A 25514-nucleotide genomic window follows, 5' to 3' on the forward strand; every position below is an offset into this window, starting at 1 on the left:
TCCCTGGCAAATCCCAAGCTGCCTTTTGATAATCCTTTTCCAATCCTTTCCAGCCATTCACTTAGCTTTGTATTATATCCAGGGTGTGAAGGTAAATGTTGAACAACCAGGTTTCCAGAATAAAATTATATGTTTTTAAGCTTGATCTGCATTATCGACATTTTCTCCATCACTTTCTAAAATCTAGTCAATTAACAAAACAATAAATTAAGCCCTGACGTGTAGCATTTGCCGATTTCAGTATTTCCTCATATTGAAAATTTTAAAATAAGAAAAACGGAATGATCACGGATCACGGAATTTGGAGCTCTCCCTGCCGGAATTCAATTGCCCCTATGTTGGGGCAACATAGAGAGTGAAAGACTCCTCTTCCTGAGTTCAAATTTGACTCAGCCACTTATATATGGATGTGTGATCCTAGACAAATCACTCACTTTGTTTGCCTCAGTTTCCTCATTTGTAAAATGAGCTGGAGAAGGAAATGACAAACTACTCTCCAGTACCCGTGTCAAGAAAACCCTAAATGGGGTCACAGAGAGTTAGACAGGACTGAAATCTGAATGAGCTAGCTCCAGCAAGACTCTGTATCAATCTATAAATGTGTGCAAGTATGAGGTAGATTGCCATCTTTCTTCCTTACCTCCATTTGCTGATTTCTCTGTTTTTTTTTTCAACACAGCTTGTGTATCACCTTTTCTAGGGTAGCTATTAGGCAGTTAATGCTTATTTTTACCTTTTATATTATGTGTCTATCTTGTCTGTCTTCATGATGCACATTTTCTTCTCTGAGAGCAAAGGACCAGTTTGTCTTTGTCTGCCCAGAGCTTACACAGTCCATATTGACTAAAGCCCTATTGATCCATTGATCTGCTTCATTATAGGGAACTTCTACATTGATAAACTCATGGATCCACTTGAATGTAGAGGGAGGTTTATCCCCTAGAGGGGTCTAGGACTTATAATGTGTCAGGATTTGAACTCAGCCTTCCATCAGCTATGGCCCAAGGCCTCTTGGTTTTCTGTTTAGATGATGTCTTTAATGAGCATCTGTTGACCGTCATTGAGGAACATCCTACTTCCCTAACTCTACTATAAGCATCTCGACGGCAGGAGTGATGTCTTACACATTACTGCATGTGCCTAGCCATGGGTTGGGCACGGAGCAGGCCCTCCATAGAGATTTGGTCCATTTCGCCATTCTAGACAGATGGAATGGCGGTCACCGGTGGAGTTGTCCTCCAGCCTCCCCCAGCATCTCTAAGATACCTCCCACTCAGCTTACCTTCACACAGTTTTCACATTCAAACCGCTTGCCACTGTCATGGGACATCTGGTGGCGAATCAGGTTGGACTTCCAGTTGAAGGCCTTGGGGCACTGGTCACACTTGTACTCCCGTTCCTCCGTGTGGATGATCATGTGTTGTTCTAAGCTGGGCATTGGAGAGAAGGGAGGGGTGGAACAGGGGTCATCACATTGTAGGTTCTCCCTTGAGGTAGAAGAACCAGGGCAAGCCCACAGGTCACAGACTCCCCAGCTCTGTAAGCCAGTCTAACTGACCAGTTACAGCAGGTGGGAAGAGGAAGGCTCTTCTCAGGGGCGACAGAAGACTCCCCGGGGGTCTAGAAGCCCTGGTGGCTTCTAGAACCACTGACAAACCTCCTGTTCTCAGTAGGTCATATACCAGCTGCTGGAGAGTTGGGGACAGTTCCATTTTTGTCTTTATAACCCCCAAATCTGGTAGAGTCTTTGACAAATAGCAGAAATCTTACAAGTGCTTGCTGAGTTGAATTGAATTAAATTGTATTTTAATGAAAAATTCACAAAATCACAGAATTTTAGAATTGGAGGGGTTACCTCATTGGCCATTTCATCCAACCCATAGTTCAGAGAACATTTGCTGCCTGGTATCCTCCCAGCTTTCTTTGTTAGAAGGAAAGAGGGGAGAGAATAGAGAAGGTTTGGAAGTGGAAAGTACCCTAGACATCATTAAGTCTAACTCTCTCATATTACAGAGAGGGAAACTGAGGCCAAGACAGGGAAAATGACCTGCCTATGTTATCACAAGTGGTAAGGGGCCAAGCCAAGATGTGAAACCGAGTCTTATGTCTCCAAATATGGAGCTCTTAGCAGTAAATTTTATCTATCTATGTATGGTCTTCTTTCCTCCCTTCCTTCCTCCGTTCCTCCCTTCCTTCCTCTTTCTTTCTCTCTCCTTCTTCCTTCCTTCCTTCCTTTCTTCCTTCCTTCCTTCCTTCCTTTCTTCTTTCCTTCCTTCCTCTCTCTTTTTCTCTCTCCCTCCCTCTTCCTCCCTCCCTTCCATCCTTCTTTTCATCCTTCCTTCCTTCCTGAAGAATGGGAGAGTAGATCATAGATCTAAGGATTGGAAGGAACTCAGAAGCCATCAAGTCCAACTCCCTCACTTTACAGATGATGAAAGAAAGACCCTGTGGGGCTCAAGTGACACAGTCAATAAATATCTGAATTGGATTCGCACACATGGACTTCTTAACTCCAATCTATTTATCCCTTGTGCTATGTTGCTTCTCAAGGATCTGTGATTTCAGAGGTAAAGGGAACTCCCAAGGAAGGAAACTCCCTTTGCTAGTACTCTTTTGTACTTCTCTACAATTTGTAGTCTTGGAGAATTGACTACAATTTTAAGAATTTAAGTCACTTGTCCAAGGTTATACAGACAAAAGGGTCATAAGCAGGATTTGAATTCTTGTTGACTGGAAAGCCATCCATCATGCCCTACTAGACTTATTTGTTCCCATGTAGTAAATGCAGGGTCCTGGAAATAGGCAGAATTTGGGGGTCCCCAATATCACTCAGAGCCACTGCTCTGACTAGAATTTAAGTTTCCTGTCTTCCGCCATATTGGTTAACCACTAGATTCTAAGGAACAGATCAAGGCATAGAAGATATGGGTGCTCCCGTGTATTGGGGCTGCTCATAAAAGTTAGTAGCAAATGAGCGTCTTTAGAAATGAGACTCGATAAGGTGGAGAGAACACAGCTGCCCACAATGGCCAAGTCCTGTTTGGATAAATGAGTGGTTTCTAATCCACTCGGTCTCCTGGGACATCCTCCTTTGCTCATGTGTTATGACTGTTAATCTTCATGAGTAACACAGTAATACATCATGGTCTGTTAATTACAGAGACTAATAATCCATTCTGATATGGAAACTCTGGGCTTTTTAGCATCAGGAAATTGTATCTCCCTCCCCCTCCCCATTGGTAATTGTGATTTATGTGTTTATTTAAAGAAAACACAGACACTCTTGAATAGTGCTTACTGGGAAAGCATCTTGGGGGATTTGGTGAAACATTTATTTTCTCAGTCATCTGTTAAGGGTGGAGGGTTTGTGTTCCCAAGTGAGACCCTTGATGAGATCTACATAAAATTCTGAGGAATTATTTATCCAGTTCAAGGCACTAGGAAGGACCCAGGAAAGACATTCTAATATTTTCTGGATAAATTGAGAGAGTTAGATAATGCAATGGATAGAGGACTAAGTTTGGAGTCAGGAGGGCCTGAGTGGAAATGCTGGCTCAGATACATCTTAATTATATATAACTCTGCCTCAGTTTCCCCATTTGTAAATGGCGATTAAATAATAGCACCTTCCTCCTGGGATTGTCGGGGGTCTTAAACGAGATACTATTTGTAAAGCACTAAGTAAATGCTAAGTTTTACTACTTTAAAATCTGCAAAGCATTCTGTACAGACAAAAAGTCTGACAGGGCTCTTGGGAGGCTGGAGATTCTCAGTACTGGGAAACCCCCATTTCTAATGCGTCTCATCTGTGCAACCTCTCCCTGTCTTCTTATGTCTGTGGACCTCAGGTTCCTTGACTGTAAAGTGTGCAGGTTGGACCAGATAAAATTGAAGGTCCCCTCCCAGCTTTCATTCCTCTCTTCCTTTTCAAAGTGCTTCCTGTCAAGCCTTGGAGGTTCTAAAAACTGAGGATTGGAAGGAGCTTTCTAGAGTTCAGTCCCACCTTTTTGGTGAGTTTTTGCCTCTTCAGCAATCTCAGGAAAATGATAGATCTCTTTCTGGCTTAATGGTTTTAAATCCACAATCCAAATCAACAAGCATTTTAAAAGCATCTACTATGTGCCATACACTGTGCTAAGCACTGGAGATAAAGGCAGAAATATAATACCGGTCCTCAAACCACTTATAAAGGGGTGGGAAAAATAAAATATAGAATATTTCCAAGGAAACCAACAGTTAGCAATGAAGAAAAAAATATATATATATATATTTTTTTCTTCATCCAAGTTCACAGATCCATTAAAAATCCAAGTCTTGCCTGAAAAACATGGGTTTGAATCCCTTAGATATTTACTAACTGTGTGATCATAGGGAAGTCAATTTGCCTCTCTGTGCCTCAGTTTTTTCATCTGTAAATTAGGGATAACTACTACCTCACCTATTTCACACGGCTGTTGTGAGAAAAGTGTTTAATGAACATCAAAGTCCAGGAAATATATGGGAGCTACTCTTTCCATCAAATTTACTGTCATGGACACTATTGAAGAATTAATTTTTCTACCTTCTTTAAGATCACAACCTACCAGAGAAGTCTTCATCAGTCTGTCAATTAGGTCCTATCGAAGAAGGGGTTCTTATTCCTTTGGGGTTCATGAACTAAGGTTGATGTTTTATTTATTATTTTTGGAGGCAAGTGGGGTTAGAGTCACACAGACCGAATTGGAACTCAAATTCTCCTGTCTCCAGAGCTGGTGCTCTCTATCCACTGCACCACCTAGCTGTCTTAGCTGTATATATATATATATATTTCAATAATTGTATCTCAGTATAATCAGTTTTTTTGATGATACTCTAATTGTATGTATTTAGAAACATGATTCTGAGGAGTCAAATCCTTCATCAGTCTTTCTCTCCACAGGATCCCTGACACCCCAAAAGGTAAAGAGGGTTAGATTTTAGGTCATTTTTTTTTATCAACCATATTTATCTGTGCATTGTTTCCTCATCATAATGTGAGGACGCTGAAAACAAAGGCTTTTTATTTTTGGCCTTTCTTTGTATCTACAGGACCCAGCACAGTGCTTGGCACACAATAAATGCACCATAAATATTAGCTAATTTTGATGCTCGGATCAGTTTTCTCCTCTGTACAATGAGTAGACTGGACTTGAACATCTCTGTCCCACCTCTCACTCTATGATTTTCTGGGTCCAGCTCCCAGGAAAGGATGCTGTGAAGATGGCCCAGTTGGCCAAGAGTGGAAAGACCCAGTTGGGAATGAGGAGTTTTGAGGAAGGGCTTTCCACGCTTTCTTCCCTCAGGGTCACCCGGGACCAGCAGAGAAATGGTACCTGTACTTATTGGGAAACATCCTCTCACAGTCTTTGCACTCATGGATCTGCCCATCACTGACGCCCTCCTGCTTGATCTCCTCATTCAGGGTCTCATAGAGGGTGTTGACAGAATTGCAAGTGTATTTCTTATGCCGCCGCAGATCTAACTTGGACTGGAACAGCTCGTCGCATTCCTCACAGCGGAACGTGCGATCCTCTGCAAGAGAAAGCACAGCATGTTGGGAAAACTTACTTGTTTAAGTGATCAATCAATCAATTAACCAATTGATTCCACAAGTATTAAATGTGCCAGGCCTGAGGACACCAGTATAAAGAAGGAAATAATCCCGACTTGCGGTGAGCCTTCATTCTAATAGGGAGAACAAGTACCTATAAAAATAATACAACATAAATAGGAAACTGATGTACAAATAAATACCTGTGCATCCATGTATATACATCCACTTATATGTTCACATATATAGTGCATGTACATAATTATATATATATATATATATATATATATTATATGTCAATGATGAATTAGATATAGGTATGGATATGGACATAGACTTAGAATCTATAGTTTGGGCAGATCAATAGATAGAGCATGAGACCCAGAGTCAGGAAAACCTGAGATCAAATCCAGCCTGAGATACTTAACTAGCTGTGTGACCCTGATCAGTCACTCAACCCTTGTCTGACTCAGTTTTCTCATCTGTAAAATGATAGCATCTATTCCCCAAGGTTGGTATGAAGATCAAATGAGATAACATTTCTAATAAGTGCTTAGCATAATGCCTGGTATGTAGTAGGGGCTATATTATGGCTGAGTTATGTTTGACTCTTTGTGACCTCTATGGACAAATTGTCCACGGGGATTTTCTTGGCAAAGATACTGAAATGGTTTGCCCATTTCTCTGTCTCTTCTTCCTCCTTCACCTCCTCCTCTTTTTTCTTCTCTCTCTCTCTCTCTCTCTCATTCTTTTCTCTCTCTCTCTCTCTCTCTCTCTCTCTCTCTCTCTCTCTCTCTCTCTCTCTGCCTCTCTCCTCTCTCTGTCTGTCTCTGTTTCTTTATCTTTGTCTCTGTCTCTCTCCTATAGCTCATTTTCCAAGGAGGGAACTGGCTTCCTGAGTGAGTTCTGGTAAAAACAGAAGCCTCCTGAGGGCAGGGATTCTCTGCCCCCTTTCTCTTTCTATCCCCAGTGCCAGCTGAAGTTTACTAAATGCTTGTTGGCATCTTGACTCAGGTGGTTGAGTATGTTTATAAAAGACCAGTCTCGGAGTCAGAACCACTGCATTCAAGCCTCAATTCTTCCATGGCCTTGTCAGGAAACTCCAGGCAAGCATCTTGGTATGATACTCGGCCATGATTCCCCTAAATCTCAGTCTCACCCTCTCTAAAAAGAAGGGGATTGGAACAGTAGCACAGATCTCTGACATCAGGCAATGCTTTTTTTGTCTTTGGGGCCCCAGTACTAGCCCTTTTTTTGGCATGTGAGGATGGGAAGAGAGGAAGGAGCTGGCTTTGTGATTTGACACTACTTGTTCTGCAACTTACAGTCTTAAAGAATTGTCAGGACCCAGAGAAGTAAATCAGCTTGGCCAGAGTCAACAGCCAATGGATGGCCAAGGGAATTTATCCTGAAGTGGTTCTGGATTTGAGACCAGCTATCTATACATGTCTCCATTTTCCCTACACAGTCAGCATATAATAAATGTTTGTTTAGTTCCCTAGCACACAGCAGGTATATAATAAATGTTTGTTAAGTTCCAATGAATGAATTCTCTATAGATATCAAACCTCAGTAAGAAGGGACTTCAGCAGCCATGAAAGAGAATTCTCTTTATTATAGCCTTTAAGTGAGGGACAACCCAATCCATGTGATATGACCCTCCTTTTCACTGGTCTAGTCTAGGAGGGGCCATCCCCAGATGTCTTGACTTTGGTCAAGCTACTGAACTCCAATGACTTTGGAGGAGAGAGCGAGACTGACCACTTTGCACGGTTCTGCTCCAATCCAATGCACGTGCAAGCCATCCCTCTTGGGATGTCATCGGAACTCTTTGAGAGTGAAGGACGAACAATAACGAGCTAGGATCTGGGCAATGCAGCTTCGGGAAAAGGGCCCAATAGCCAAAGCACCAAGTTTCCAGAGCTGGCCCGGGCTTTGTAGCCCCTCATCTGTCGGGTGTGTGTGTGACCTCATCTATCAAAGGAGTGGGCGCCCCTCGATGACCTCTGAGATCATCTCCATCTACAGATCTCTGCTCCCATGGTCCTTTCTCACCCCGAGGATGCCCGTGGCTTGTGCTATGCCCCTGACGAGACCCTTTCAAACTCAGCCTCCCCTTCGGCAGGCAGGCAGGCAGGCCGGCCAGAGCCCAAGAGCTAAGCGGATAAGTGTGAAAGGAAGTCTCCTTCATTGCTTTTCAAACACAGGCTGAAAGATGTCTGGGTCTTTTCAGCTCTCCCTCCCTCCTGCTTCCAACGGCAGCAAACCCACGGCCAGGGAACACGGGGAGAAAAACCAAGCCAAGCACTTTGTTTGGGAATTAAAAAAAAAAAAAGGAAAAAAAAACCCAACAGCGATCTAATGCATATAATAAATTATTGTCACCAAGGTCAAACAAATTAAAAAGGGGGCAGCTATTATTAAGTTTACAAGGCAGCATCCTGAGCCCTGTGCCAAACCAAACAATCGACATAGAGCTGTAAATTTTCCAGCAGAGTGACTTCTGCAAGGGGGCCCGGGCCCATCCACAACGCCTCCAGCCTGGCGGCCTGGCCAGCGGACTCCTCTAGCAAGAGAGGCCTTCCTTCCATTGAACTGGCGTTCTGGCCCCCTCCCAGCCCAAGACCCCCCTGTCCCACACCCCTGGTCTGGAAATCCATTCTTCAATTCAACTTTCTTATGGCCCCAGCTGCTGGGAACCAAAGGCTGGGACCTGGAATTATTGGGGGGAGGGGGCAGATTTCTGTTTTGAGGTTTTTTTGTTTGTGCCGATACGTCCTCAGCATTGTCTTAGAGGCTGGCAACGGGTATTTGGGAATGGGGTGGGAAAAAGAGAGCCAGGCAGGACTGCATCGTGGAGAATAAAAAATAATAGATATTTATAAAGTCACCTGCAAAGGACTTCCTAGATATAATCTCCTTGGAGCCTGAAACAATCCTCTGAGGTAGGCACCAAAAGTATTTATTAGCTTTGTGACTATGGACAACTCCATGGGCTTCCTATGTGCCTTAGTTTCCTCATCTGTCAAATGGTTATATATAACATTTATTGTGTATATTTATAAGAACTAGCTGGGTGACTCTGTTTAAGTCACTTAAAACTGCCTCAGTCCTCATCTGTCAAATGGTTGGGTTATAGCTAACATTTATTCTGTACATTTATACAAACTAGCTGCATGACTCTGATCAAGTCATTTAAATGGCTCAGTTTCCTCATCTGTAAAATGAGCTAAAAGGAGGAAATGGCAAATCAGTCCAAAAAAAAAAAAATAACCCAAATGAGATCACAATAAGTTGGACACAACCGAGATGACTGAACAACCACAAAAATATTTATATAGCCCTCAAGGGATCACAAAGTTCTTTATACATATTATCTCATTTAGTCTTCATGACAATACTGTCAAATAATCCCACTTTACAGACCAGGAAACTGAGAATCAAAGAAGTTAACGGATTTGCCCAGAGTTACAAAGCTAATAAGTGTCTAAGTTTGAAGTCTAGGTCCTCCTAATACCAAGTCTAAGGTTTTGTCTACTTTGGCAACTTGCTGGTGATACTAATTGTTACAGTGTCATAATTTTGTTTTAAGATTCTTAAAAAAAAAACCTAACATTTACATAATACTTTGAAGTTTGCAAAATGCTTTGTATATAATATCTCATTTGATCCTCACAACAGCCCTGGTAAGTAAGTGCTATTATTATCCCCATTTTAAAGATGAGGAAATTGAGGCTCCAAGGGTTAAGTGACTTGCTTGGGCTCAAACAGCTGGGAAGTGCCTGAAGTGGATTAAAATCTTTGTTTTCCTAGCTGCATGTCCACTTCTCTATCCACTGTGGCTCTTAGCTGGGGATAATGAGATGTCCTAACTCATAGCTCTGTGTTAAGACTCACATCATCACAGGATCATAAATTTAAAACTTGAAGGGACCTTAGTAGTCATCTAGATCAACCCTTATACTTTACAGATAAGGAAACTGGGACAGAGAGGGGGGAGTTCAGTGAATCCATTTATCAGTGAGTATTTATTAAGCTGCCTACTGTGCTCCCAGCACTGGGCTAGGCACTAGATATTTAAAGGAAGATTAGAAATAGTTACTTCAAAGATCTTAGATTCTCTTAGGGAAGAGAATATATGTGTGTGTATGGATGTGTAGATATATCTATAGCTATATCTATAAATATATATTTATGGGTGTGTTTATATATATATATAAATATATGTGTGTATGTATAGATGTATATATGTATCTATAAATATATATGGATGTGTATCTATATTAATATGTATATATATAAATATATATGGATGTTTATCTATAAATATATGACATATATATACATATGTATTTCTATATATATCTATGAATCTATATCTATAAATATATATAGATGTATATATATCTAATATATATGGGTGTATATATTAATATGTGTGTGCATATATATATAAATATATGTGTGTATATAATTATATATGGTGAATAATTATCTATCTATAATTATATGTGGGTATGCTTATATATATATAAATATATGTAGATACAAGTATTTATATGAATATATATAATGTGTACATGTATATGTATGCATATGTATATGTATGTGTAATGTGTAAATGTATAATATGAATATGTATGCATGTAAGTATATACAACACTATATATACAGGTTTTGTTTGGGGGAGCAGGGGAAACATTAACTTTCAGAAGGCTTTAAGAAAGGCTTCAAATCGAGAGCTGGTGCTTTAGTTGGACTCCAAATAAACTTAGGATTCTAAAAGCCAGAAATGAGGAGGGAGAGGATTCCAGACCATGGATGAGCCTACACAAAGACAGAGACAAGAAATGGAGGGGGGGGGAATGTGTGAGGAAAAGCGAGAAAGCTGAGAGCCAGGTTGTGGAGGGCTTTCCCTGCCAGAGAAGTTTGAGTTTGATTCTAGAAAGAGTAGGGAGCCACAGGAGTTTGTTGAGCAAAGGAGAGACTATAATCAGAGCTGAGTTTAAGTGACCTGCTGGTAGGCATATAGAAAGTACATACAGAGCCAGGCTTTCCCCTGGTCACTATACCCCATGGTATGGAAAGACCTTTTCAAACCTTCAGATGTTAGAGAGCCTTTCTATAACTACCCAAACTTGCGTTTTACAGAGGAAGAACTTGGGTTAAGAAAAGGAAAGGATTCATATAGAATGACTGACAGAGCTGGGGAGCAAGTTCTGGTCTGCTTTGATTCAAAGTTGAGGCAAAGGGAGCTTCTTTGCCCCTTTCCCTTTTCATTCCCTGGATACCCGAGGTTGAGTAATCCTATTTTTTCGGGGGGGGGTAGGCATAGCATGGGTTTTGGTGCTTTAAACTAAATGACCTTGAATGCCCCTTCTGCCTCCTGAGGACAGTAAGCTTTTAGCTGATTCTTGAAGGAAGCAGGGAAATTAAAAGCAGAGATGAAGAGGGAAAACATTCCAGGCACAAGGGGTGGGGGTGGGGGGTAAATCTCACTCTAAACATCAGGGGATGGTGTGCTAGGTGAGAGGGACTGCAAGGTTAATTCCAGAATGTGTGGGTGAGGGAGAAGGAGAACTGGAATGAAGGAAAGGGCTTGGTTGTGGACAACTTCAGATATCGAAGGAGAATTTACATTTAATCTGAAGGGCCTGAACTCATTGATCTGACACAGTTAGAGCAGCCTTCCTTTTAGATAAGAGGATCTTAATAGTATCTTCCTCCCAGAGTTATTGTGAGGATCAAATGAGATGATAATTATAAATTGCTTAGCATACAGTGCCTAGAACATAGTAGATGATATACATACATATATATATATATATATATATATATATATGTTAGTTATTATTATTGTTGCTATTGTTATTATTAAAAAGACACTTTGACAGCTGAGGGAAGGATGGATTGAAATGAAGAGACCTACAGCTGAGTGACAAATTAGGAGGCTATTGTAATAGTCCCAGGTAAGAATGATGAGGATCTAGACTAGGGTTATGGGTATGGGAGTAGAGAGAAGGGGATGTATACAAGAAATGTTGTGAAGGGTGAAATGTTCATGGACTGGATATGTAGCGTAAGTGAGAGTGAGGGGTTGAGGATGCCTTAACTTGACTCAATCTGAATTATTCGTGGAGTCAGGAAGACCTGGATTCAAATTCTGCCACAGACACTTAAATAGTTATGTGACCCTGGACAAATCACTTTGCTGTGCCTCGGTTTCTTCATCTATAAAAAGAGGGTGCCTTTAAGATCCCTTCCACCTATGTAAGTGGAAACAATTGAACTTAGCATTTAGTTGTCATGAAATTCATTAAGATACAGTGGGACCAGATGGCTTGCTTCTGTTCCCGGCAGCTGCCTCACAGCGTCCTGGGATCTCCATCCCCCTCCCGCTCCCATGAGGCACTAGCCAAGATTTTTCCCTCACTTTTCAGCTTTGCGTCTTGAGGACTAAAATCTCTCCCCCTCCATCCTCCATTTTAATTTGTACAATGAGTGACTCCCATTGGTTAAATACAATTCTGATCTGGGAAAGCAGAATCATGAAAAGTGGGCAACAAAAAGGGATGTTCTACTTTATAGAAACTCTACATTTGTATCATTCTTATGCAGAGCTGGAAGGGACCTTTGAGTTTATCCAGTTCTAATGCGTGTACTTCTTTTCTACCTCTAGAATGCAGCCATAAATCCTAGGGAAGGCCTCTGATGTTGGAAAAAAGAACACACATTTGAACTCTGAAGATCTAAATTCACATTCTAAAACCTTAGGCAAATCCCTGGATGTTCTTGAGCCTCAGTTTCCTTCTCTATAAAATGAAAGATGCAAAACTGGACTAAAGACTCTCCAAAGTCTCTGTGATTCAATACTCTTGAATAACAGTCATTTCAGAAAATACAATAAAGTAGGAAGCAGTGGCAACTTTGTTGAAATATAAAATTGATGAAGAGGCAGTGTGGTCCAATGGAGAATATACAGATATGGGCTCCATTCCTGCTTTTCCAGGTGACCTTGGGCATTTAATTTTTCTTAAGTACCTAAATTTCTCTAAGTATCTTAATTTCTGCATATATAAATGGAGAGTTTGAATTGGGTTATCTCTACTGCCCCTTCCAGTTCTAGAATTCTGTGACCTATGAAAAAATGTGTCAAGGGTCTTCACAAATGACCCAAATCTTGAAGGAATTAAGGAGTTTGGGCAACTTCCCCAAGATCACATAAGTTAGTAACTAGTATAGGGAAGGCTTTAACACACACACCCCTGACTCCAGCTCTAGATTTTAAAAAACATTTTGAGTTCAGTGTGGGTCTGAAGATCATTGATTTAGCACTTTGGACCTTAGAAGTCACCTAGTACAATCTCCTTTTTTTAAAGAGAAGCAAACAGATTTGTCCAAAGTCACTCAGGAGCAGAGGTGGGATTTTAACCAAGATCCCCTGATTACAAGTTTAATGCATTTCCCTTCATTGTACCAGGCTGTCTGTCTATGATGACTACGATTCTTTCATATCCGCATTTGAGGGAGTTCATTTTTGCACAGCCCAGTTGCTCCTTTGGGGCTGGAAGAAATGTAACAAGGGAGGCAGGAGAGAGTTTCTAACTAGCTCACTGTCATCCCACCTCTTTGGGCCCCCTAACTGTCTTGATGAATACTTCCTGGGCAGCTTGATCAGAGGCTATCATCCCTGTAGGCTATGTGAAGATGCTTAGCATTTGAGATCATCTCAGGGGTTTATTCCAACATCTTGAGCTGGAATCTTTCTGAGATGAGACATTTATATTTTCTCTTCTCTCTCTCTCTCTCTCTGTTTTTTTTTCTCTCTCTCTTTCTCTTTCTCCATCTCTCTGTTTCCTCCCTGCTTTCCTTCCTCTCTTTTTCTCTCCCTCTCCTCCTCCCCCAGGCTCCAGTTTAGGTTATAAATTCCAGCTATTTCCCATAATTTTTATTCTGCACATTTTGGATAAAATAAAATATGACAGTTCTGGACAAACAAGAAGGAACAGAAGAAGAAAGACAACAGGAAACGGACTAGGGGTCCTTGTAGCTTGTACCCATCCAAGCTGGAGATGCTTCTAGTTTGCTCTAGTTCTGTCTGATTCAGTTTGATAGCCTCTGGAGTAAAATGAAATTGGCTACAGGATTTTTGATGACCATTCCCTGCCTCGCCCCCACTCCCAACTCCATTGGGTGTTCTCAGAACAGGGCTCTACTCAGAGCTCCAAAGGATGCTATTGGTCATCCCCTTCAAATTCATTGTGTAAGAAGACTGTTTTTGAGAAAGCACCCTGGGGCTTTCTTTCTCTGTCCTACTCCTTTGCTATTTCCTCCTTGAGTTCATCTGAACAATATACAAATACAGAGGAGATAGGAGAGGGGATAAGAAGATGTGAACAGAAAAAAAAATCTATTTAGCATGGAATTCTCATAATTGTGGGTTAATATTTACTCTGAAGAGTTAAACACTATTCAGAATACACCTTTTAACTTATATTTGGGAAAGAAAAAATGACTAAGATCCAATAGTTTGTGTAATAAATACATTTTCCCATTAATTTTTTAGTTTTTACATCATTAAGGAAGTATAGGCTCAAGAAGAGAGAGGGCTAGATTTCTAGATTTTCCTGATAGAATACAAGCTCTCTGAGGGCAGGGACTGTTTCATTTTTTTGTTTTTATATTCTTAGCACCCAACATTGTGCCTGGCATGTAACATATATTTAATAAATCTTTGCTGATTTACTTCACTTAAAGTCAGGAATTTGTGTTCTTATCTTGGCTCTAGTCCTGCCTTCTCTGGGCATCAGTTTATTCTCCACTAAAAAATGGGAGATTTGGACTCTAAGATTACTGTAAGCATTTATGTCTAGGATTCAATCGTATTTATTTATTCCTTCTTTATACCTCTTGTAGGAGCATAAAAGTCAATGAGAGCCAACATGTATAAAGTAGTTGACCTCATGGTCAGGAGGATTCAGATTCCAGATCTGCTTGTTATGTGACCTGAACAAGTTACTTAGGGGGTATCTCCTAAAGATGAGAGAGAGAGAGAGAGACAGAGAGATTCAGACACAGAGACTGAAGAGAGAGACAGAGAGACAGAAAACACAGTGACAGTGACAGGGACAGAAGGAGAGAGAGACAGGAGAGAGAGATATAGAGACAGAAGAGAGAGATAGAGAGACAGAAAACACAGTAACAGAGAAACAGTGACAAAGACACAGAGACAGAGATAGAGAGACAGAAGAGAGAGACACAGAGAGAGCTAGAGAAGGAAGAAGAAAGGAAGGAAGGAGAGAGAGAGAGGGAAGGAAGAAATGAAGGAGAGAAGGAAGGAGGAAAGGAAGGAGGAAAAGAAGGAAAGAGGGACAGAAGGAAGGAAGGAAAGGGAAGGAAGGAAAGAGGGAGGGAGGGAAGAAAGGAAGAAAGAGGGAAAGAAGGGAGAAAGAAAAGAGAGAAGAAAGAAAGGGAAGAAGGGAGAGAGAAAGGAAGAAAGGAAGGAACCTTTCTTGTCAAAAACTTCACCTGAGATGCCCCAAGTTCAAAAGCAGATACTTTTCTTCCCTTCTGAGGCTATGTCAAGAAAACTCTTGGTCTACAATTTTCTCTAAGCCTGGTTCCCAATTTCCCTGTTGTAGATGGGCTAGGCCTTTGGGAGAAGGCGTTTGGGTAGAGATACACACACACACACACACACACACACACACACACACCACAGCCCACCACACAAACTCCGCTGATTGCAGTCAGCACGCCTTGTCTTGTTTGGCAGATCTGTGGGGCTTACACTCCTGTATCTAAAGTTCCATCAGCAACTCTCATGACAAAGCAGGAATGTAACAGAAAAATAAATCAGGGCCTAATGGCTTTCAGAGAAGCCAAGGGGAACTCAATTATGTGGCATCTACATGCTAATCTGGCAGACTTGAGTCTCAAAGGCGCTCAAGAGCCCTACTCCAAATTCCTGCAGTGATAAGGGGCGGCTGTATGTGTGTAACTGGGGTTTGGAGAAAAAGATTTTTATGATAATTATCTTTGTATGGAACATTTTTGCATTTTCTTTCTTGTGCAATTCAGAGTTTAGCTGGGGGGGGGACAAGGCTGGGGAGGGCAGAGGAACATTAGGGAAAGGGGGGGGAGAAAGAGTATTAAAAAGTCAAATATTTGATGTTGGGCTATTATATTTCAAAAGCAATTAGCCCATAAATGTTGGAAAATTTATTAGGAGAATGTAGCTACAGGTTATTTAAAGCCAAAGGTGGAGGGGACTGGGGCTGGGGTGGGCTTTTTTTTCCCTCTGGCACCTTTTTGGAAGAATGAACATTCAATACACAAATGAAACTCCATTGTCAGACCCCGCTGCCCCGAAAGTTAAGTAGATTTATCTTTTCCAGTCTGCCTTTCCCTCCCCCCTGTGCTATCAAAGACCTATTCAGTTTTTAACACTTATTTTAAGGAAAATGAGAGCTTCCCCTTGCTGCACAAGGTCCTAGAAATTTATTTTCTCTCTCCCCCACTGCCTAATTAATACCAAACCCCAGCAAAGAGCGCAGATAGGATCAGAATCGAAACACTGCCCCTCCGCTGGATTATTTTTATTTTTTTTGCCTGACAAGGGCATAGGATACCGAGCAATGGGGAACGGAGGAAATTTCCTGAAAGCCCTGGGTGGCTGCCCTACGATCCTGCTGGGATTCAGGAGTGGGGAACTTGGGAAAAGAGACAAAGTGAGATTCCCCTGCCTGGTCCCCATGGCCTCCTTGAGATTCTGACAATGGGTCTCCTGTCTGTCAGGCTCCCCGTGTCCTTGGACATGGAACTGTAATATTCGCTAGGGGATTATGAAGTTCAGTATCTTAATTATATAACTTTGGTGGGTCTGGGGAAAACATCAGGATAAAAAAAAAAAAAAAAAAAACAACCCTACCTCCTTTCTTCTCTAGTCTACATTGGATGGTGGGAGGTGGGAGGCAGGGGGGAATGAAGCTTAAAATTTCATCAGGGAGATGCTATATTCCAGCTTGCTTTGGAGGTCTTGCTTAGTAGGGAAAAGTTAGCAGATTCATTAACCCTGGAGACAAGGGCTTGATCCAGTTTGCACAACAAGATTTAATCAGTGAAATTACAGGATCTATAATCTGGATAGGACTTCAGGAGCCATGTAGTTCATTGGCTAGAAATCCCTTTTAAAACATTCCCAGCAAGTTTATTGACCCTCTAGACCCAGAATTATCTAGTTCACTTTTTTATTGTTGGTTAAAAAATGATATTGGTATATCGGTTTAAAATATCCCAAAGACTAATTGATTTTTTTAATGTAAAGAGAAAACAATGTTAAAATGCTTTAAACTTTTTACTTTTTTCTGTCATATTCTGAAAGATGATCTGGCCAGAAGATAGGTGAACCAGAAAAGGAAATTCCCATTTTGGAAGCAAAGAAAAAGAAGTTCTGAAAATGATGAGAATACAAGATACAGTATCTAAAGGACCAAAAGAAAAAATTATAAATCCATTGACCATTCCTATCAGAGGATTTTTATTCTTATCATCAATATCATGGTATCTCTAGCACTGTCCTTGCTCTCATATTCCAGGTTTTATTTCCAAGCTATTTAGTTTAAAAATATTCTTTCTTTCTTTCTTTTTTTTTAAAGACGTGTCCTGCCAGTATTTTGCTTAGGATGGGATACTTTAATAGTATAATCTTCTCTCTTTTAGTATGAAAAAAGTTGACTGTGTAAGTCAAAGACTTCTAAAAGGAAACATTCAAAATCAAGAAACTTCATTGGATAATTTCTTTAAAAGAAGGAAAAAAATGGGGCATCAGGAATAGAATAATATCTCATATAGCATTCATCCCAACCATACCTTCCCGCTCTCATCTGTAAGTTTGTCTTTAAATGCACCCGTAAGGAAGAAGACCTTGAATTGCTTCTTTTTAAATGTCATGGAAAGAACGGTTAATCTCGCCAGTAAATATGAACTGTGGAAAAGCCAAAGGATCTAGGATGGATGAATGAAGGACGCAGTTACTTTGGTTAACTAGCAGTCCCGAATAGTTCATAGTACTTAGGATACAGGATATTGTCTGGTTGTTCCCCAGTGAGGCAAGGAAAGGGGGACCAGAGGGACAGTTTCAGGCTGGGCAAGGACTTACCTTCAAGATTGGGCGGCATAGTCCCAAGTGAATAAGCCCCTTCCTTCATGTACAACAATAGCTCTTCTCCAGGTTCAATGTTCTTAATGACTTTATAATAAATCTAGGATGGAGAAAGCAGAGACACATATAAAGTATCTTTTCTTTGGTGAGATCCTCTTTTTACATATTTATTTAGGTTCCCAAGCCATTTCCTGCTGCTGCTGCTCACCTCCCCCCACGCCCCCTCATCCTCCTTTAAGTTAATCAAGGAGGCTGGTCCGTTTGCCACTTGATTGGATTTCTAATTGCTGCTGAGAGGTATTAGTTTGGGACTTTTTGTAGAATATACTAGATTTCGAGGAACTGAAAAATCACATTATGACTTGGACCTCAGAACAAATAAGGAACTCCAACGTCTCTGTGTGAATGTATACACATAAGTTCTTTTAATTTTATCCCATTTCCATATATTTTTCTAAAGGGAATTAAAAATGAAACAGATGCAAGAGAAAACACCAAGTTTCCATTCTGGATGTGTTTGTGTGGGGCAGGAGTAGATTATGGAGACTCTCCTAGGCTTTGATTAAGAAGATGGCCATGAGCTGTTGGTCTCAGTTTTGTTAGTCTGTTTGACGTCATTGTGACTTGTGTATTGCTTTGGCTGGGCCCTTGGGGCTTGGAGGTGAACGTGGCTGTTTATAAACAAAACCTAACACGATTGTGAAAATAATCATCAACTTACATGTCCAAACCTTCAAAGAAATCAGGCCATGGGCCTACAGAGAAACCAAATACCCTTAAGTTTCCAGTTTTTCTTTCTCCTTTGGTTTTCCTTTAGACTTCTACAGGGTTTCAGATTCCTCCACTTAAAAACCGAAGGGCAATACCAAACCTTTAGGTTCCCTCCTAGCTCTGACATTCTCAGTTGTGACATCCCTTATTCTAAGAGGCTCCCAGGCTCTGACATCCAATGTTCTATGACCCTGAACGCATCTCTCTCAGGTGAATGCTGGAATCCTTAGTACGGGTGAGGTTCGGAGAAGGTTGTAACTGTGAAGTTAATCTGCTATTGCCACCCAGGTGATATTTTGAAAAATATGGGCTATGTTACTAATGTCTTCAGGGATAGCCTGGTAGTCCAGTGAATAGAGGAATAGGTTTGGAATCAGGAAGACTCATCTTTCTGAGCTGCGATCTGACTTCAGATACTTATTAGCTATGTGATCTTAAGTGAGTCACTCAATTCTATTTACCTCAGTTTCCCCATCTGTAAAATAAGTTGGAGAAGGAAATGACAAACCACTCAGGTATCTTTGCTGAGAATACCCCAAAACGGGGTTGTGGAAAGTAAGAAATGACTGAACAACATCGGCAAAAACTGATGTCTGGCACATAAGGGAAAAAGTTAATCTTTTTGAAAACAAATTTTAAAAATGGCTAGATTTACAAGAGCTTGGAAAGAAGGCAGTTATAGCAGTTATATGTGTGTGTGTGTGTGTGTGTGTGTGTGTGTATAAGAGGAAAAGAGAGAGAGAGAGACAGACACAGACACACACACGCACATAGAGAGAGAGAGAGAGAGAGAGAGAGAGAGAGAGAGAGAGAGATGACTTATCAGAGGGAGAAATTGGAATTTAAAGAGGGCCATTCAAATCCCTACCTGTGCTATTCTCAGTGTGGCTTCAGGCAAGTTAATTAATCTCTGAACCTCTGTTTCTTCATCTGTAAAACGAGGGGACTAAACTAGATGATAACTAGATCTCTTTTCCATTTAAAAATCTGACAAACTCATGAAATAATTCCCTACAGTGGCCTAGCCCTAGCTCAAGTTCCCAGATCCCAAGAACCAGGGAATATTATTTTCTTTCCTACTATCCAGGATGAGGAACATAGAGGAGGTATTGTAGTAGAAGGGGACCCCTGTGGACCCAGCATGGTACCCTCAATTCCTGCACTTGCTCTGTAAGCATATTGGTTAAAAATGTGAGACTTCAGGTTACACTTGCTTTCAACCCACAGACACTCCTTCTGTCCTTCCAAGTCCAATCATCCTCAAAGCCAACAGTGGGGGTGAAGGTGGGATTTTTAATATAATATAAAGTGATTTGTCCCCTGGGGAGACACTAGACTAACACAAGGTGATCTTGACCCTCCAATTCTAGGTCATGAGATGTAGTGAATATAAACCCTTTCTTCTAACTGTGTTTCCAGTTTCTGTCCAGCAACATGACCCCGTACACAATTTTTTTTTAATATAACCATGTACTTTTGGCGGTCCTATACACAAGAAGCCCAAGGCATTAAGTATTTGCTAGTTTGGAGGCTATAGAAAGACTCATTGATCAACATCCCACTCAACTAAAACTCATGACTGGAAATCCCCCATTCTAAATGCCACTTGGAACTTAGCACCTGCCAGAAGACATGTGGTCAAAGCCAAGACAATAAATCTGAATTGTCCTTGAGGGAGATGAAGGGCCAGGGAATACACTCCAGAGCAATAGGTTGAATCCACAACTATGTGAAGTGAGTGTTTTCAAGGGGTGTGAAAAAGATTATAATTCCCTGTCATGGCCAACATGTGCATGGTTCTCAGGACTAAAAATAACCCTTCACCCAGAGCCTTGAACTCTACAAGGAAATGAGAATATGGTGGGAAGCTCATGAGGGCCTTTGCTGGTTCCTTTTGGACATCTGTAGGAAAAGGGAACCTTTCTTAGCACAGCAGCATTTGACCCTTTCTGTGAATTTTGAGGCCCTGACTTGGAATCAGGAAGATATAGCTGCATACCCTGCATATACAAGCTGTGCGACCTAGGCAAATCATCCAACTCCTCTGTGTCCCCCAGGTGACTTAATAATAGGCTCTAAATTACATACTGCTAGATCAGCATTAGTGAAGAAAGTTTTTCATGATGGGGGAATCCATAAATCCATGAAATAATAAAGAATATTGTAATTTTTAATAATAATATCTAGCATTTATATAATGTCTAATGATGTTCCCAACTACTAGGGAGGCAAACGCTATTATTATCCACACTTTTACAGATGAAAGTACTGATTGAATTCTAAGTCCAGTCCTCTAACCATTTCACTATCAAGCTGCCTCTAATGATGATGATGATGATGATTATAGGAAGAGGGCCCTTTCTATGTGGCCATGTGTTCCCAAGAAATACCAGCTTGGGATGATCCCCTCTCTCCCTGGGTCACTCCCTTCACCTCACTTTTCCCAATTTGCTGTTGTTGGGTCGGCATCTCTGACACACACAGCATAAAGTCAGAGAATCATTAAATGACCAGAGAAGAAATATAGAGACACCCCAATCCACTCACACAACATATAACATAATGGGAAACCCATGTTTCCATGACTCACATAAAACACAATCAAAGAGATGTTAAAAAAAAAAAAAAGAAAGAAACTCGTTACTATACACAAGAAATAGTATCAGGAACCCAAGCAATAGTCATTGACTGATTTAGAGTAAACTCTCCACTAAGCCAGTCACAAATATGAAGAGATTGACTGTGTGGACTAGCCATGGTACATTAGATTAATTAATCTCCCCAGCAAATGTGATTGCCCAAGTTATGTGATTTTTTTGTACCTGAAATGAGCATAACAGTCTAGGTCTCTTGAATATACACTCAGGGATATCAGCTTTAAAAAGGAAAATTTCAATAACAAACTGAGGTGATAAGTATTTATATTTTGTTATTTGGGTTATAAGTAGGCATAAGCTGGAATTCATGGAGAGATCACCCAGGACAGGGCTGACAGTGTTTAAAACAGGAAATGTTAATAAGTAAAATATTACTATTTCCTTATTAAGGAGATTTTAATAAGCAGCCAGAATTTAGATTTTACCTGGGTCATAAAAGAAGTCTTCTAGGTAAATGGGTGCCTTGTATTTCCCAACAAAAGTGGAATGCAGCAAACAGAGAGTAGCCCACTGAGCCGGGGAGATACGGCTTCAAACCCTGCCCTAAAAGGCATCAGATCCACCAGTCGGTTAGGCGAACCCCGGCGAGTTGATTCATATTTCAGCCAAAATGTCCTCATCTTTAAAATGGGTTATTGATCACATGAGATATGTTTAGAACATTTTTGCAAGGCTTAATGTTCTATGGAAAGGTTAACTAATAATTAACTTTGCAGTGCTCTCAGCAACTCTTTAAAACTGGGCTGTCAAGCAAATGCTCATCTGCATTGGACTTTCTCACCAAGAGTTTTGTATAAGTAGAAAATCACAGGTCTGGACAAGTTGCTTAACTTTTCCGCATCATTCTCTATGTCTATATCTATGTTTATATCTGTCTCGATAGCTACGTACAATATGTTTACGCCTGTCTCAATATACACATAATTGCTAAATATATATATGTATTTATACATACATGTGTATATATGTGTATATTTTTCATACACAAACACACAGTTTTATAATATGCACACATATACATATGGGCACACATGTACAACTCGTGAGTATATGTGTGCATATAACTATACAATACCATATATTCATATACACATATAACATATGCATATATAACTGCACAGTGCAATATATGCAAATGGGCAATATACGCGTATGTATCTACAACACTCAAATGCATGTGTACACAATATAATACCCACATCTATTTATCTATGCATGCAATGTACGAATTTATATTTCATTTACATAAATGCTTCCCAGCTGTTCTGATGTGCTCCATTTTTATCCTTTCTATTAAACTGTTCTCATCACCTATGTTGATCAATTTTAGTTTGCTTAGTCAGCTAGCCCCCAGGCAGGCAAACTTGCCACATGCCGTTCTCTCTCTCTGTCTCTGTTTCTGTGTGTGTGTGTGTGTGTGTGTGTGTGTCTGTTTGTCTCTGTCCCTCTCTCTCTCTGTCTCTCTCTCTCATACTCTTTTTCTCTTTCTCTAGCTCTCTTGCTCTCTGTTAGTGTTTCTCCGATTTTCTGCCTCTGTTTCTCTGTCTCTGCTCTCACTCTCGCTCTTTTTCTCTTATTCTAGTTCTCTTGCTCTCTCTCTGTCTCTCTCTCAGATTTTCTGCCTGTTTCTGTCTCTGTCTGTCTGTTTCTCTTGCTCTAGCTCTCTCACTCTCTGTCAGTGTCTCTCAGATTTTCTGCCTCTGTTTCTTTCTCTGTCTCTCACTCTCTCGCTCTTTTTCTCTTGCTCTCTGTAAATGTCTCTCAGATTTTCTGCTTCTGTTTCTGTCTGTCTGTCTCTCTCGCTCGCTCTCTGTGTCTCTCTCAGATTTTCTGCCTGTTTCTGTCTCTGTCTCTGTCTGTCTCTCGTTCTTTTTCTCTCGCTCTAGCTCTCTTGCTCTCTCTCTGTCAGTGTCTCAGATTTTCTGCCTCTCTCTCTGTCTCTCTCTCAGATTTTCTGCCTGTTTCTGTCTCTGTCTGTCTGTTTCTCTTGCTCTAGCTCTCTCACTCTCTGTCAGTGTCTCTCAGATTTTCTGCCTCTGTTTCTTTCTCTGTCTCTCACTCTCTCGCTCTTTTTCTCTTGCTCTCTGTAAATGTCTCTCAGATTTTCTGCTTCTGTTTCTGTCTGTCTGTCTCTCTCGCTCGCTCTCTGTGTCTCTCTCAGATTTTCTGCCTGTTTCTGTCTCTGTCTCTGTCTGTCTCTCGTTCTTTTTCTCTCGCTCTAGCTCTCTTGCTCTCTCTCTGTCAGTGTCTCAGATTTTCTGCCTCTCTCTCTGTCTCTCTCTCAGATTTTCTGCCTGTTTCTGTCTCTGTCTGTCTGTTTCTCTTGCTCTAGCTCTCTCACTCTCTGTCAGTGTCTCTCAGATTTTCTGCCTCTGTTTCTTTCTCTGTCTCTCACTCTCTCGCTCTTTTTCTCTTGCTCTCTGTAAATGTCTCTCAGATTTTCTGCTTCTGTTTCTGTCTGTCTGTCTCTCTCGCTCGCTCTCTGTGTCTCTCTGATTTTCTGCCTGTTTCTGTCTCTGTCTCTCTGTCTCTCGTTCTTTTTCTCTCGCTCTAGCTCTCTTGCTCTCTCTCTGTCAGTGTCTCAGATTTTCTGCCTCTCTCTCTGTCTCTCTCTCTTTTTCTCTTGCTCTCTGTGTTTCTCTGTCTCTGTGTCTGTTCTCTCTGTCTCTCTTGCTCTTTTACTCTCGCTCTCGCTCTCTCTCTGTCAGTGTCTCTCTCAGATTTTCTGCCTCTGTTTCTCTGTCTGTCTCACACACACAGCAAATGAAACACAGCAAAGCGCGCACAAAAGGAAAGGGAGTTCTTTGTTAGCCGGTGACATTATATCTCTCTATGAAGAAACACCGCATGATTAAAAAAACAAAAAAAACAAAAAACGAACGGATGTCCCGGGTCCGACTTAGGAGTTTCTCTTGGGGGAAGCCCCCCAAGTCCCACTCAGAGCAGGAATTTGATAATGGCGCCTTGGAAGGGATGCAAGTTAAGCAGCTTTTCCTTGTGGGCTCCCTCGAGCGCCCATCAGGGGGCAGTGTTTGCTCAGTTACCTGCTCCCCGTTCCCCGGGTTTTCTGGTCGCCGCCGTTCACATCCTCCATCCTTTCCTCCCACCCTCCCTCCCTCCCTCTCTCCCCCTCCCTCCCCGTTTTCTCTTACACCACTGGCCTGCCCTATCTCACTCTCTGGCTGCTTTGATTTTCGAGCTGTGCTTTGGGCCCTCGCACTCTGAAGGGCTGGGAATAATGAGGGGCAGGCGGGGAACGAGGTCCCCTTGTCTGCATCTCCCCCACCTGAACATCCCCCGAGGACCACCTCCCCGCACCCCTCCCCGGTCCCCGACTTCAGGGAGAACTCCCAAGTTCTAGGTCAGGCCAGACTCCACTGGCAGAGAGGAGCCCCCCCGTGGGAAAAGAGAAAGAGAGAGGGAGAAAGGAACAGAGGAGGCAGAGATACCGAGCAGCGAGCGGGAGAGGGGACAAGGGGGGGGGCAAAAGTAGTCTAACCTTGTTTGGCCGTGATTGTTGGCTCTGCTCAGCAATCTGAGTTAAGTTTAGAGTGTGCCAGAGAGGGAGTCCGGGGTGAGCAGAGGCGATGGCAAACACCATCCTCTGGCCCTTGGGAGGGAGAGGGAAGGAGGGAGGGGAGGGGGGAGGGAGGGGGAGGGCGAGCTGCAGAGGCGGGGAGCCCCGCGCCAGCCAGAGCTGGTCCTTCCTAGCTCAGTCCCTGTCCTGCGGCCGGCATCCTTGCTTTCTCTCTCTCTTCTTGTGTCTAGAGGAGGGGTTGGTAGAGTTGATCCTTCCTTACTGATCTAAGATGCAGAGCTCAGACACTCCCCCTAATCTTTCCTCTCTCGGGAGACCCTCCTCTCTCTCTCTCTCTCTCTCTCTCTCTCTCCTCTCTCTCCTCTGTCTCTCTCTCTCTCCTCTGTCTTTGTCTCTATTTATCTGTCTGTCTCTCTGTCTTCCCTCTGTAAAGAAGCTGTCTCTAGGGGAAAAAAAAGCCGTCCCGCTTTCTTCATGCAAAGTGAAGGGAAGCCTCAAGCTTTCAAATTTCAAATGAGCTTGGTCATTTATTTTGTTTCTTTGGAAACTGGGACTTTCTTTCCTCTCTTGCCTGGGAACCCAAGCTGGGTTTGATCCCAGTGCACAGTCTAAGAGGGTACGTTCCGGGAAAGCTAGATGTTCATAGTGGGGAGACGACAGAGGTACACTGAGACCAAAGGGGAGGTGGATTTTGAGGTCGGGAGACATAGGATTGGCAATAATGTTGAACACACATGGATACATATATGAAATATAAAATTAGCTGGGGCAGGGGGGAGAAGTTTATTTAACTTTCCTTAATTTTTTCAAACTGAC

The 25514-nt window shown here is 41.7% G+C and overlaps 1 protein-coding gene across 1 annotated transcript in view; it reads right to left on the reverse strand.

Moving 5' to 3' along the window:
* Positions 1–25514, reverse strand: part of PRDM16 (PR/SET domain 16) — a 111299-nt gene that overhangs the window by 49007 nt on the left and 36778 nt on the right. The window contains exons 3-5 of the mRNA XM_031961567.1: positions 17730–17832; positions 5352–5550; positions 1283–1430 (exon numbers count right to left, since the gene is read on the reverse strand). Of these exons, the coding sequence (XP_031817427.1) occupies positions 1283–1430; positions 5352–5550; positions 17730–17832 (450 nt within the window). The remainder of the gene's footprint in view (positions 1–1282; positions 1431–5351; positions 5551–17729; positions 17833–25514) is intronic.

The sequence above is a fragment of the Sarcophilus harrisii genome, chromosome 3, assembly GCF_902635505.1.
Source record: "Sarcophilus harrisii chromosome 3, mSarHar1.11, whole genome shotgun sequence".
Classification (NCBI taxonomy): Eukaryota; Metazoa; Chordata; class Mammalia; order Dasyuromorphia; family Dasyuridae; genus Sarcophilus; species Sarcophilus harrisii.